Source organism: Gymnoscopelus braueri (genome assembly GCF_963280865.1).
Source record: "Gymnoscopelus braueri genome assembly, chromosome: 21".
Classification (NCBI taxonomy): Eukaryota; Metazoa; Chordata; class Actinopteri; order Myctophiformes; family Myctophidae; genus Gymnoscopelus; species Gymnoscopelus braueri.
The window spans coordinates 27,607,194-27,623,444 of record NC_137623.1 but is presented as its reverse complement, the minus strand read 5'-3'; the positions used below and the strand labels follow the sequence as shown (position 1 = coordinate 27,623,444).

Here is a 16,251-nt window from a genome sequence, read left to right as displayed (position 1 = left end):
AACAAGGTCTACCTCCTCATCATCATGCAGACTGTGTTCGAGCAGATCCAAGTCCAAACTCGACACCATTACCCCCCACCCCCCTCTCTTCCCCTTCTACAACACAAGAACTCACTCAGTGCTGAAGTCAACTGAGCAAACTTAACAAGGGATAACTAGGCTATTATTTGTTTAAACCTTAAGCGTTTGAACATTAATTACATAAGCAAACGTTATGAAATTATAAAATTCTGGAGACAGTTGAAAGAAAACTTTCAGAATATAGTTTTTATTTATAATTTATAATCGGCAGATACAAAATCTTCTTGAACTGTATCCAAAATGTGCAATAAATCACCGTTGATTCTTTCCAAAAAAGAAAAAAAGAAAATACAAAAAGACAAATAATCTACTTTGGAAAATTGACAGTTGACAACAAATGTAAACTGGAGTGTTATTCTACTGAGGATTTACTAATAGCTACTAATGATCTTTGTTACGGACTAGTGTTTACAAGTTTAGGTCTACACGTTGCTCTCCCAAGAAAACCAAAATCATTGTGTAGTGTACATACATCTACATGTAAATGGTGACATTCTATTTCCCCATTGTTAAATACAAGAAAGGCAATCATATCCATAAGCAGCAAAAATGTGTATAACACATTCAAATGAAATAAACGTTTTCAAACATTGTACCAAGTTGTTTATGTGAAAAGGGTAAACAAAGAAAAATGTGTGTGTTGGGTGGGGGGTCTACCAAAAAAAAGAATATTGTAAACAGTTACCTTCATTCATAGAGATGCACAAAAATGTTGGAGCTTGTTAAGTGCTAAAGAACTGTTATGAAATTCAAAATGCTTCAGCAGTTTAAAAAAGCATCAACCTCTAGATTCACACACTGAAGGCAATAACCATAATGATAATGAACTGAATTAATCCCAGTCTACTAAAATATTTAAAAAAATCACAGCAGAGACACCATCGTCTTGTATTTATCAAATTGGTTCCCGCTTGTCAACAAAATGCAAATAAAACTGGAAATATAATTCAAATTACACTGTATTAAAAAAGACTAACATTTCATTTTCACATTTGAACTCACTTAAAAAATAAAACAAAAAAAATAAAAAATAAAGGTTCAATTTTATATCCACATTCTTGCCGTGATCCCATTCCTTTGACAGCCCAGGACATGACATTCTCATGCATTATGATGATGCTGGTGCCTTACCCTTTGTATTCCACAGACAATGATAACACAACCATGTCAATTCAATAGACAGTTATGCCTGATTTAAACTTAGTTGCGCACCAGCGTTGCGTGCCAAAATAGCCAATCGTCTATTTTCAGTGCGTGACACCGGCACGCAACTAAGTATAATTCAGGCTTTATATGAACAGCTCTTGGCAACAAGTGTGCGAATTGACATTGTTGTGACATAAAACACCACCGCCATCTGAGGGATGACTCTTAAGGAGTGAGGATCCAAGTGTGTCCATGGTGAAAATTCAAGTGCAAAAAAACAAAATAGTGTCAATGTCGATTTCATGATTACACATGCATTCTGTGATGGTCTGTGGAACAGATAGCAGATAAAATGGATACCCCTCAAACAAGCGTACATTCCTATTAGCTTTAGTACAGCTCAGAAACCCCCAAATGGCAAATGTCACAAAACAACCAAAAACATCCCAACGGAAACACAATTAATGTACACAGAATATCCAGCTTGTGATCATAAGTGGAAAAAATATCCCGCTACACAGCCAAACACACAACCTAGATCCTTCATTCCTATACATTTCAAAGCAGTAAAATGGTCTTTAAACATGCAACACCATTCAATGTTCCTATCTAATCTCTGCTGTGCTAGATTCATGGTTAACTTCCTCAGACACCAACAGATCTCTCTAATAACTAAACACTACACTCTATGCACTACCAACCTACCAACGTTGTCTGAAAGACATTTTCCAAAATACTTTTAAGGACACCAATGTCAAAAGAAAATCCTCAGACATAATGTGAAAACACAATTCCCTGGCAAAGTATCCATATAAAAGCACTTAAGTAGCATAATGTGTGCTCTTCCCTTTATTCCGGCACCAACCGCCCAGTAGAGACACAATCTGTGTGGTATTACAGCTCTGTGGGGACTGGGGAACTTGAAAAGGTAATGGTCATACGCTTCTCAGTGTCCTTGGAACTTATGTGACAGCAGAGAGTAATGACATCATGCATCTATGTTGGAATTTTTGTCATGTGCCAACCCCGCAATAGCCCACACCCCCAAACTCCAAAATATGTCAATGAGGCTTAATCCTGGCTTCCCCCAAAATCCCTCTAACTCAGCTCACACCATGTTTGGTATTTCTTTGACCTGGCTCCATTACTGACATGAAGAGGCAGGGTGACTAAGACAAGAGTTGCCCCTACATATAGAAATAGGCCTTGATGCCCATGTAACTTGTAGCACTGATGGTAATTTTCTTCACTTACAAACTAAGAAATTTTACTGTGAATGAAATAGCCATTTTTTTCATAAGCTACTAGTTAACATATTTAGCCTTTAGAGTCTTTCTTAAACCCTCGTGTCATGAGATCATTTGTCATTTAGAGTAGGTCTACAGTGCACTTACTTGACAGTCTTTAAGTCTTAACTACATGCAGATACAAGCATTACAGATTACGAGAAGTTGGTACTCCTGAGCCGTTGTGCAGCCTTTATAACATTCCTTATGCAGAAACATTTAGCTTTAGTGTTATCTTAAGGTTATGTATTCATATTTGAATTTATACAGGACTATACATCAAGTATTACTTTGAAGAGCACTACAACATGAGAAACCAGCATCTTCTTATAGCAAGTACCTTTATGCTTGATCGTTATAAAATGGCTAAATGCAGCCATACAACTCGTTTCCCTAGCGCCTTTGACAAAATTGTTAAATCCCCCAGCAGACTAGCTCCTTCAGACCATCCTAATGACAATCCAACCACCAAACAATTTATCTTACTGTAGACTGATTATTTGGTGGTGACCGATAGTTGGAAACATTGAGTCATTTGCTATGACAGAAAGGGAGACAGCTGATTTAAGTGCTGCTGCATGGATTCAGAGACTGCGACGTTCTCCCAAAGTTATACATTTTGTGCCATAATTGTGTGTGGCTGGCGTTACAGTACGTTTATCAGGGAGTGACTAGGATCTTGCCAGGCAATAATGACGAGCTGCTGTGCTGGCACAGGTGTAAAGGTAGAAGAGGAGAGACTTTAGCTATTTATGACATGGACATCTATACTTATGTGACATCAGAAATATACCATGACAGGGCCCAAAAAGACATGGCTAGGAAAGATATAAGAGGCCTCAAGTCATGTGTAAAGTACAGCTGATGAGTTACAGTTTATGCTGACTTATCTTTGGTTAAGGGAGTACTGCATTAATGCTATTATGCCGTTTGTTGGCTCATGACAGACCCAGCTTTGTATTTCAACCAGTTGTAACGTATTCCACAGACTGCAATGCATTTCAGTTTGACAAGGCTTGTAATGATTATGTCTTCCCATTCTGTCATTCCATTGCACAACCTAAATTAATGAATGACAAAAGATGGTCCAAAACGCTGTCTGCGGGGCACTCAAGATAAGTCATATCTCGATAAGCAGCCCATTTTAAACTACAGGTGTAAAGTCCACTATGTTTTCTCATACTGAAACCCTTATCCTTTTCTAAATATTCATGCCACCGTACAAATTCTGCCATCTTTTGACTATTGATCTAAAGTGTAGTGTGGAAACTTTCTTTCTACAGGTGTACAGTCAATGCAGATGGTGAAACTGTGATATCTGCTGTAGTTGCCTCACTTACTATAAATCCCCATACCGCATCAGAATGCATGTTTAATGTTTTAATTAATGCATCTATGATAACTTTAGATGTATATCGCTGCCACATTCCTACATTAGATTTAGTGTAGTAGGCCAAAGTCTCTGGACGTAGCGCCACCCTGATTCTGACCAATACCAAATAAAAAACCCTGAACAGTGGAATGGAGGACTGGATACAGACAGTCACCTGGACACAATCGTCTCAAAACTATGGTTGTCTGTAAACCTTGTTTCAAATCTCTTAACTGAACCCAAAAGTGCAAATTGCTACCATGTCCTGTCTCTGCTGTCCTCAGTAGTGCTTCTCCTGCAGGTAATCTTTCATCTTGTTGGGTAAAGGCAGTTTCTGAATCAGGTCTATCCTTGTGTACTGTCTGATGACAAAGCGACATAGGTACTGCAGAGAGCGCACTTGCATAAAACGAGACACAGGGTTGGTCAGTCTTACAGGGTATGTGGCCGACCCCGGTAAGCGGGACCTGGAATAGCAAAAAGCTCCACTCTCCGAGTCTTTAATGGAGTACTCGATCAGGTCCACGATGGACGTGTGGCCCTCCACGTCCGGCTGCTCGTAGAAGCTGAAGCGGCCGTTGGAGTGTTCAATGCGGGTGTGGAGCGTTTTCGCCTGGGACCGGAAGCTCAGGCTGAGGAGGTACCTGTCGTCAGAGCTGTCCCTGACCAGGAACGAGCCATCCGCCAGGTTCACCAGCTTCTCCTCCGCCTCCCAGCGGGTGATGGGTCCCCAATACCACCCCTGCCTCGCCAGCTTCTTCAGCTCCTCCGTCAGGCTGGTAACGACCATGGGCCCGCTGCACTGGACCGACTCGTACACCCGGCTGACCCCGGGAGCAGAGTTGGGGTCAAAGTTAAGGTGGTGTCTTACACGCTCGGCAACCCGACTGTCCGCAGAGCTGAACCCTGAAAATGTCCTGGGGATAATGTCCGCGATGCTGACCATGGGAGGCAGGAGAGGTGAAAGGGGAGGCGGAGGAGCCTCCATTCTGGAACTTTGCAGCATCATGCAGGCAGAGCCAATGAGAAGGCCGTTGACAGTGGGCTCCATGAAAAGGTCCGGAGGTAGGCCACCGATGAGCTCATGTTCCTCCGGACCTCCTTGGTCTGTGTGGAGGAGGGAGCCGCCGTCTCCCTCCGTCACCACCTCCATGGGAGAGGTGCTGTCTAGGCAGAAGGAGTGGGATCCCTCGGGGTACATTCCCTCATCTAAAGGCATAGTGTACTGGATGTAGTCCTGGGGCGTCAACCCCAGCACCACAGGCACGTCATGTTGGTCAATGTTCAGGTGCAGCTCGCCGTTTTGAGGCTGCTGCAGGTTCTTTAGTGAGTCCGCCTGGTCCTGGAACAGACCTTCCATCTGGAAATCGTGGAATTCTCTCCGGACACCATTGAGGTTAGGACTCGGGCTCGGGGAGTGAACCATGGCTTTCACCTTAACCTCCATCTTGATGCATGCCTCGTCAGAGTTGACCGACCTGAGGGGCCACGGAGAGGGGCTATAATGGTGGCTTCGGAGCGACGCTGATCTAAGGGGCCTCTGGGCTTTCACTTCAGTGAAACTAATGGGGACAGAAGAAGATGAGAAGGTGTCGTCGTCGTCTGCAGATCCCATGGCCGACGAGCCGCCCTTCACCTTGGCCTTCTGCTTGGCAGACAGCCTCCTCTTTAGTGAGCCCATAAGGCTCTCACTCTTTGAGCGGCCTTTGTTCTGGCCCCCCTTCTCCTCCTCGCCAGCAAGGTAGCAGCCTCCAAAGAGTGACTCTTCCTTGGAAAAGTCAGCAGTCATGGAGGGCTGCTGGAGCATAACAAAGTCACCCTCCTCTTTGCCCTTTATGTTTAGGGACTTGCGGATGGTTTTAAGGCTTATCTTCTTCATTCTTGCAGGCCCTCCGAGGTGGAGACATGGGACGGTGTGTCTCGCCTGGTATCCTGATGAAGGTGCTATCCACAATGTCCTCCCATCAGGCCACGTAAAACTAGTCATACATTTATTGGAGTCGACATATTCTGTAGGAGAAGAAAAATATATTTTTTAAATGATTATTTTCACACAACCGATTTCGCAGATATCTTTGACAAAAACGGAGAGGGCAGTGAAAATGGTGATTTGTTGATGGCGCAAATGTCCCCATGATTTTGTCATCTGTAAACAAAAAAACACCAGCAAATCAAGTATTAACTTAATTTCTGAAAATCCGAAAAATCAATTGTTTTACATTCCACTGGGATACTCTCCTCTTTGATTATCACCCCCCACTGCAATTCGATTACTCACATCGATTATGTGCTTGAAAATGGTGACTCAGTTGGATCATGGGCTAGGCTGCACTTCCAGCACCTTTCATTTGAAACAACAAAACCATTAGAGTCTAACCCTGGTGATGATGACAGGGGGGCTATTTTATAGCAATCTAATAGTACCACTTCAAAAACCCTATGTTTGTCATATTAACAGCAAGTTAATAACCAGGTTGGTCCTGACCTGGCACGGCCTACACACACACACACACACACACACAGAAGGGCAACTAGCGTCGCTAAATGAGTTAGCCAACTGTAATTAGTTAAGTGATTTTGGACAGAAACTAGAAAGTATGAAATGTAAGACTTCTTCCCCCATTAAAGGAATAAACAACGATGCCAGGGATCCCATCAGATTGACCACCGCTGCTAACTAATGCTAACATTAATTAACGTTATATAGCGTGGATGCCTGCGAGCATAAAGGATAAGTCGCTCAAATAAAAATCTAAGTGTTTTCTTAACAAATTACCTTTTCAACTACACCACCGTTATATTCAACTGAAAATGGCCTTTTTTCATTTTTAATTACGTCATGTTTGATTAGCCACAGTTAGGCTAGTTTGTAAGCATTATAGTTAACCAAGTAGTATTGCCAGATTCTGCGAGAGAAATAAGCAACCAGGTCTAATACAAACAAGCCCAAAACAAGCGACCACTCTATAGCCTATATATACACATTAGCTATTTTCAAATAGCCGATCTACAAGCTCACAACAGAGATCTGCTATTTGAAAATAAAATACTTGGGGGAAAAAGTGAAAAAGCAGGAATATTTCCAAATCCACAAAATCTTGTATGGGGTGGGGGGGTCTCTGACACGGTTTTCAGAAGGTTGGGTCTAAGAATAATATTAATGTAGGGGTCCTTGACATAAATGTTTGAGAACCACTGGTTTAAACAAATTAGGAAACAAACCCAAATAAGCAACTACACTTTAGAAACCAGCCCGACAAAAACCAAAACAATATTTACAAGCTTTACAGAAAAACAAGCCCAACGTCGCTTATAATAAGCAGACATGGCAGCACTGGTTACATTCATCAAGCCCTTTTAAAGAACATGCAGATGCTGCATGTTTCTCACCATGTCAGTGTAATAACCATGTCTGCATGTCTCACTGGGTGGGATGTTGGACCAAAACGTTCCATAAAAGTAGACAAAATAGTAATAACAACAATAATAAAACGTTAAAAGAAACGGTCGGTGCCCTAGTGGGCTAAGGTTAGCTTAATAGCCTAGCCAGCCAGCTAGCTTCAACCAGTTAAAATAATGTAACCAATTAAAATAGCTAATAATAACCAGTTAAAATAACAGCTGGCTAATAATAGCTAACTAGCTTCAACCAGTTAAAATAATGTAACCAGTTAAAATAATAATAACAATAGTAATAAACGTCAAAGAAACGGTCGGTTAGCTTAGCCAGCTAGCTAGCTTCAACCAGTTAGCTACCTAGCCTAGCTTAGATTTATGCTAGCACATTTCTTTCCTTTTATAGTCGGGTGCTGCTGCTTCCAGAGACACACATAATAATCCACTTATATGACTGTCAATAGTCGTAATACGGTGTGTATGTGATGTAAATGTGTCATTATGGTCCGGCGAAACGACAGGATAGGATAATACCTTTCACTTTTAGGGTAGCTATAGGACCTGTTAGCCATCTTCCTCGGCCTCCTCCTTTCTTCTTCCTTTGTTGCCTGTTGAATTGTGGGAGACGTTGTTGCCAGATTCTGAGACGGAAACAAGCAACCAGTGGTCTATGGCAGTGGTTCTCAACCTGTGGGTCGGGACCCCCAGGTTTTTTTGTTTTGTTAATACCTTAAGAAAAAAAAAGAGAAAGAAAAAGTACCATTGCTGCATCAAAAGTAATCAACACACTACACTATAAAAACTGGTCAAATTGTCAAATAAAATTTGAAAGTGACAATTTCTTTAAAAATAGACGATTGTGAGGCATTGTGAGCTTGTAGATCTGCTATTTTCACAATATCTATCTGTGGGACAGAGTCAAACTAAATGTAATGCCCCTCAACTCTAGCATTCCTAGTGCTTATCGGGGTGGGGGGTCCCAAGTTCAAATATGATTATTTTAGGGGGTCCTCAGTTCAAATATAATCATTTTGGGGGGTCACGGCCTGATCAGGTTGAGAACCACGTGATGTACACTACACAGCTATTTTCAGAAAGATCTTGACAAAAATGTTTTGAAACATTTAACACAAATCTTGTGTGGGGGGGTCCCTGGCACAAAATATGTTCAGTTGAGGGTCCGGTCTAAATACATATTAATTTGGGGGTCCTTGACAAAATGAAAATGTTAATGTAGAACCACTGGGTTGAACAACATTAGGAAGCAAGCCCACATAAGCAACTACTTTGGTAACAAGCCCAAAAACAAACTACATTTACAACTCGCCACTGTAAAAAGTCCAAGCCTATGACCAGAAATGCCGATCTGTTTACTGTACATATTTTTCTTTTAGATTACTATGATGTTTTTGCGTATATTGTTTGTCATTAAATGTTTAGATGAATTGAATACACAGGACTCCAATGGAAACAACCCATAGTGCTTTCTTGGGTGTAATCCTTTTAGCATCCAACCTTTTGTATAGAACTGTACTTTCTGTGCTTTTTTTTGCAAACTGTTAATAAAGTATTCAATCAATCAAACAAGCGACTACAGAAAAACAAGCCCAAATTCGCTTATAATAAGCAGACATGGCAACACTGGTGGGAGCGCAGAGTCACATACAGAGAGAATCTAGACTGGGGTCAATTCACTTCTCAGGTTGCTGATCCGGTCTGGGTCTTCTAGAGTGAATACGGAAACGGTACATGCATGCATTTGCGCGTGCAAATGACCGGATACAGTAGGGCGGGCTCTAAACCGGATCAGAGCACCGACCAGTAATATAGAATCCAGGCTTTCCACGGGTACTGTGGAAAAGCCTGGTGACGCGATGAAAACAGCGAATCAAACACATGCATGATGCATCCCACAGACAGAGGCTATGCCATTCTCAAATAATACATACATTGGTCATTTGAAATAATTGAATCTAACGCAGTAGCAATACCACAATATAAATATACTTCGTTACACGTAAAAAGCCTGTGTTCAAAATGTTACTTGAGTAAAAGTACAAAAGTATTGGGGTAGGGTAAGTGATATTTGTTGGTAATTTTTTTGTTTTGTTAAAAGTTAAAAGTACTATATTCTGATAGTAATCATTGATACAGATCACAGGGGTCTCTCCAGCTCTTTAGTAAACAGAATATAGTACAGTTTCAGGTAGGTGACACAATTTTAAATCAGGAGAGAGCACTGAAAATGCATTTTCTGTTTAATAAAGAGCTGGAGAGACATGGGAGACTCCTTTTACTGAACAAACACTCTATTGTGAGTACTATCAGATTATAGAGCTATTTAACACTTATTTTAACAAAAGTAAATCACTTACCCTACCTTTAAAGTACCAAAAGTAAAAGTACTAAAATCTTTGAAAATAGCAGATCTACAAGCTCACAGCTTGTACATCGGCTTATTCGGCTATGTTCTAATAGCCTTAATGTACTTAGTTACTTTACACCACTGCATTTGAAATAATTGAAGCTAACGCATGAATTATTTGATAAACACCTATAGTATGACAGCAGAATCCTGTGTGTTAATTTTTTTAAAACGGACTCTTTCGAATACAATACATTTTGCTGTGTATCTACTTACTATATAAACATTTCCACCACAGTTGCTTGTTGACTTATAATTTGGTAGAAAATGCATCACAGTTGTCTGCACACAGCGATGATTCAAGAACCAAATTTCCTCAGGCTGAGAAAAAAAATATCTAACAAATTACATCTATTTTTAGAGGGCATTTTGACATAAATGAAATCATAGATGATGTGTGCTGCCACCGTTGCATGTTATCAATATTAATAGAAGTGTTGTGTCACAAATGGGATTTCAAGGACTGTGAATTTAAATATTAATGTTCCACAGATTAGGGGGGAGGGGGGGGGGAGTGGGATGGGACTGAATGAGAGGAAATGGCCAAACTTGGAATATATGCTACAAAAAGTTGTCCATTAAATTCACTCACATTGACAGCAGAGTCTAGGGCCGGCTTGCAGTATACGATCTCAGCAGTCAAGCTCTCTTTCAAATAATTTCATATTTTTTCTCAGTGATTGAAGACTGTTTTCCTCAAGGTGCTGATATTTCCCCAGTCTCCGGTTTTAGAAATGCATGCAAGTCATTTGAACGTTTTCAAAGGAAGAGCACAATGCATGCCCATCACAGTGTGTATTCTGTGTTTATCTTATGGGATGGAAATGCACAGAGATGGGGCCTAACAGTTGGAACTGACTAAAATGGAAAATATTGTGTGGATAGGTTATCTAGAAGAGGAATATGGCCTATCGTTGCTCGGGCGGAAACCTCATATGTCCAAAACTGTTGCTTTTCAGGAAATGGAAAAAGGAGCCAGTGTTCCAATGGATCCAATGTTATTATTTAGTCACAAGCTCTTGTTTATTTGTTGAATATTTCTACAACCCACAGACAGACTTAACCACTTTCAACCTGGCATTTTGGGCAGGTTATTATTACAGGCAAAACAAATTCAAACATCTAAAAAAAAATGAAAATAGCAGATCTATAATCTCACAACGTGTTGCATCACAACAAGCTTGTATCAGCTATTTTCAGAGAAAGAAATATAGAGATACCATTTTTTTTGCCTGACAATATTTACTTGCCAAAATAGTCACTGAAAGTATTTAAGCCTGTATCAAAAGAGACCTGTAGTTACCCCGTAATCAACCCAACTGAGAAAATGTTGAGTGGTACTAATAACATCATTGATTCAAAAAAGCGGCACTGCTTTGAGAGCTACAGTACCAGTAGGGTCAGGTGCATGTTCATCCTATTGGGTGTTATGTCAGATTGTGATTGAGGTAGAGAGTGGCTCCATTTAGTTGCCCTATAATTCAGGGGTTCCCAAACTTTTCATTTTTCAAATGTGCTATATTAAAGACGTAAAAAAAATATATATATATTTTTTGGCTCTGACAGCATGACTCTCCAATGCTCTAGAATTGAGGCCCAACCTCCCCTCCCCCCTGCCCCCCACGGCGAGAAGTAGGGAGGTCCCAGGACTTTTTCAAGGTTCAGCTCAGCAGCCAGTCAAATAGCCAAAGAGGCATGTTATTGTGTGCGTGCGTGCGGGCATGTGTGTGTGTGTGTGGAGGCCAAATTGTTTACTCAGAGATCCATTAGCATTTTTCACCATAACATTTATAGTTTCCAGTTTATTTTAAACTGGAATCTGAAATCCAGTGTTGGGCAGTAATATATTACTTAATAAAACATTACTGTAATATTATTATTTCCCCAGTAACGAGTTATGTAACTTATTATAAGTGCCAAAACAGTAAAATGATCACCTATTACTGATCCAAGAAACACTGCATTACTGTGTTACAACAATGAACGTGATTTGTTTTTGTTTCTGACCCAGATAAGCGCTCTCTATTTGCTGCACAATAATAATACATTGGATTCAGTTGTAAAGGGACCTGGATAAACAGATTGTATTGTACTTCACTTTTCTTGGGGAGGTTGGGTGGCAGAAATAATAATTATGTAATATAATATTATTAATGGGGTAATAAGTAACTAGTAACGTATTACTTTTCCTGAGTAACCTGGCCAACACTGCTGAAATCACACATAGCAAAATTATAGCAATAAAGAAAAAGGTCATGGTGAACCAGAACTGGTACGCAGTTTCTACAAGCTCCTAATCTCCTGACCTTAACCAGAAATACATATTTTGTTATGTGACTGTAACTTATAATACACATCATTGGCATTTACTCAGCTCATGGTTCCGTTCCTCACTGAAAACAGGTAGAGGTTAATATCACATTTCTTTCTCGTGACAGGTTTGCTTCACAATTATGTGAAAGGGGTTTTTCTAATTTGTATTCATGAAACATAGTTGGCTCTGAAAGTATTTTCAAGTAATGATAGCGGCTAAAACTTGAACTCCGAAATGATACATTGGTTGCCTAATTAGTGTCATTGTTTTAGAGTGGATTGTGTTTACTGCTGCCAGGCTAATTTGGTCTATACACTGAACATTACATTGTTTTTTCCACACTGTCAAGTGCATGGCATTTCTTCCCCCAACCTGCTTAGGGCGGCTGCGTGCAGACAGGCTTTATGCAAACACTCTAATTACCAGACCCTATTAGGGTTGATCAGGCTGCCTTCACTTGATATGCGGTGCAGGAGGGGATAGAGGGGGAGAAAGGAGGGGGGCATGCTTCTTAGATAGCACCATGACCATTTGCAAGCAATCGTGCAATGTTTCTACGCACCAAATTAATCCTGACAAACAAACTTTAGCCTTGTTGATATTTGTTGCCAGACAGTAAGTAAACATTCGGGGCTGTGGGGCCTTGTCTGTTTTCTTATAGGGGCGAGAGGATCAAACACTCGCTAATGCTGGGCTATTTATTTTGAGTTTACATTGCTGTAATAAGATTATGTGAGATTCAGTGTAAACAATTGTCATTTGGCTGCATGTGAAGGATTTCTGTGTTTGAGTTCTCTGAATATTCCCCACCGTGTTAAAAACCCTTTCACCCTGTTTTATTCAAAATATGTCAAGAAGTTTCCAACATTTTCAAAAATAGCAGATCTATAGCAGATCTACAACGTGTTCAGCTTTAGATCGGCTATTTAAAAAAAAGAAAAAGGCCTTATGTTGTTAAGATGAATATATGTTTTAGCACCCCCCCATCCACATCCAATGTAAAAGTATAAATAAACCCTGCACAAACCTTTATTAAAAAAAGTTGGAACATTCCAGACACGCAGAAAGCCACATGTTTTAATGGTGTCGACACTTCAATGTCTGCAGAGGAGCTTTTCGTTTCACCTCAATTTCAAATGAAAGCTGTATTGGCCATAAATTATTTACTCAATACGTCTGCACCATGGCTCAGCTTGACTCAGTCCTTTGACTTGTCTTCCCTACCGAGGGGGGAGGGGGGTCCCGTCCCCCCGGTGCAGCCCTGCATATCCTCAACACTTGCAGTGGAGCGAAAGACGGGTACAGCAAGGCATGTGAAACAATGACAGGACCGGAGGGAACACTTGGGTTTTTGTTTCAGGAATGACTGCGGAATAACATGACAAGGGCTTGCCTCAAAATACAGTATGAACATTTATAGAATGCATAATGCTCACCTCTCTTCCTGCATGGTTTTGGTCTCTTATTCATGGTTTCAGCAGATCAGTTATTATCGCTGCTTCTGCTTCTGCTTCTTCTTCTTCTTCTTTTTTCCTTTTTCTTTTGCAGTGTTTGGAGTTTGCAGAGTGACCCGTGGCTAAGTCGGTCCTTCATGTCACCTTTGCTCTCCTCAGGGAGGAGTTTTAAAAGGTGGTGGGAAATTGTGCATTAATTACACCTACAACAGCTGTATCCACACATAATGTAATGAGTCAGCTAGAGAGACTTGAGCTCAATCCAGGTAAAACAAGAAAAAAAGTTGACCATGTTCGCCTACTGTCCTCAAGTGGTCTGTTGAAACATCATCCTTGATGTCACATTATTTATTCTGGTGGTAACTTTGTATTTTGTCACCATATGGTAGACTGCATGTTGGACAATTAAATTATATGATGTGTTTGTTGTTCTGACCTTGTTTTATGCATAAAGACCTCCAAGGATAAGTACCAAAACAAGGGATCTTGCCAAACATTTGATGATGGTCTGTTTTTATGTTTAATTTGCCTTAGCTTCATTGCAAACAAGACATGCTAAACCTTTGTTGATCCCTGGAGGGAAATTGAGATGTCATCCCAGCAACAGCAGATCGAGTACATGAGATGTCATCCCAGCAACAGCAGCGAGGAGAGCATAGGAGTAAAAGTAAAAAACAATACCAGATACATAAGATAAACATCTTGCACTAATGTAATGGATCTCTGAGTATTATGTACAATCAATCAATCTATCTATCTATCTATCTATCTATCTATCTACAGTATCTATCTACAGTATCTATCTACAGTATCTATCTATCTATCTATCTATCTATCTATCTATCTATCTATCTATCTATCTATCTATCTATCTATCTATCTATCTATCTATCTATCTATCTATCTATCTATCTATCTATCTATCTATCTATCTATCTATCTATCTATCTATCTATCTATCTATCTATCTATCTATCTATCTGTGGATAGATATGTTGGTGTGACATGGTCCCCAAGGCTGTACAACATCACAATTAATGCAATATACACAAGATAATAATACGAATATTATAGCACTGTATAGAATAAATAAAAATAAGAAATACGAAATCAAGATAGCAGCAACAGGTTATGCGCAAATGGGGAATGTGCTGAATTTAGGGAGGTGGGAGTATAATAGAATAACCGTCAAAGATCGAGTACATTCAGTACAGTACAGTGCAATAAGACACACACATCAGTATACTTCCATCCATGTACATTTGTGCAAAAAAACATACAAGGTAAAATATATGTATGGTTATTTACAGGTTATTATTTTTTCCTTTTTATTTTGTCTGTGTTCATAGCTCTGACAGCCACAGGGGAAAAAAGCTCTTCCAGCCTTGAGCTGTGAGACACCTCAAGCGCATACTCATCCGTAGTATCATCATGAACAGTTCAGTCTGTCACTAGGGTGCCATGTCCCCTGTCAGGATGCTCTGGGGGTACCGGCGGTGTAGAAGGCTCTCAGTATCTTCTGTGAGACCTTGAATTTCCTCAGTTGCCTGAGGTCAGACGCTGTCTCGCCTAGTTTGCCACCATCTCTGCAGTGCATACTCCAAGTCAGGTCCTCAGTAATGTCTACCCCCAGCTACTGCATGGAAGCTGCTCATCCTCTCTCCACTGGTGCCCTGTTGATCAGGAGGGGCATGTACAGTCTATCAACCTGCACGAATGAATGAATATATGTAGTCTGTCACCAGTCAACAGTCTATCAACAAGATATGTACAATATCACCAGTCTATAATGAATATATGAATGAATATGTACAGGCTATCACCAGTCTATAATGAATAAATGAATGAATATACAGTCTATCAAAAATCAACATTGAATTTTAATAAATGAATACAGTCAACAGTCAACAATAAATATACCACCACATTCTTTATGTTTCAAGTCTATTTGTTCACAACATTTGAAGCTGATCAGTATGATATTAGTACATCTATTCCCATATCCCATGCAATTGGATTAGTATAGACTGAGCTGTTATTAAAATAAATGATGCCTATGGGCCTACTTGTGTGGAGATGCAGAGCACATCGACTTTGATTCCTCATTACTGTTTCATATGAGATTTAATTGAACGACAAGATAATGTGAGTGGACTCAAAATTTCACTCAGTGTGGCAGCAATGGGATTAAGGTTCAGTGGCTATCAAACACTTCTTGCAAACATTGATCGTCCTCCAGGCGAGTTAAGCCACTTCAGTGTATGTGTTTGTTTACATTTCAAAAAGATTAGATTGCCATGTCTAAGAACTGATGTGAAACAAGTTTTATCTAAAGCAGTGTTTCTCAAAGTGGGGTCCAGGGACCCTCAGGGTTCCTTTTAATTGATTTATTGAATACTTTGTTAACAACAGTAGTAGACATGCTGAAAGGATAACACAAAAAGCCCAAGGGGAGCTTCTTTCCGTTGTGGCCCATTGTACTCAATTCATCAGTAATCCATATGATACATACAATTCAATACAATACAATTACATATTGATTGAAAACTCAGTAGCATCAAAAGGTATATTTACAGAGAAGGGGGGGGGGGAGGATGCAACTACCAAGGTGGTATTCAAGGAGTTAAACTATGCTCAATTGTATTTTACGGGTTCGTTTGGTTCCATTTGTACACTTTCAGAGTTATGGGTGTCCTTCATTGATCATTATTATTTTCTGTTATGGGTTTTCTTTAGCAGTATTTTTTTGGCAGCCAGCACCCTGAAGTTTATTGTCA

General features: G+C 40.1%; 1 protein-coding gene across 1 annotated transcript; it reads right to left on the bottom strand.

Moving 5' to 3' along the window:
* Nucleotides 1-258: 258 nt before the first annotated feature.
* On the bottom strand, nucleotides 259-7,900 carry socs6a (suppressor of cytokine signaling 6a). The gene is made up of 2 exons (XM_080417834.1): nucleotides 7,816-7,900; nucleotides 259-5,895 (listed from the first exon to the last, which is right to left on the bottom strand). The coding sequence occupies exon 2, from the start codon at nucleotides 5,870-5,872 to the stop codon at nucleotides 4,166-4,168; it is 1,707 nt and encodes a 568-aa protein (XP_080273960.1). The 5' UTR covers nucleotides 5,873-5,895; nucleotides 7,816-7,900; the 3' UTR covers nucleotides 259-4,165.
* Between the last annotated feature and the right edge of the window lie 8,351 nt (nucleotides 7,901-16,251).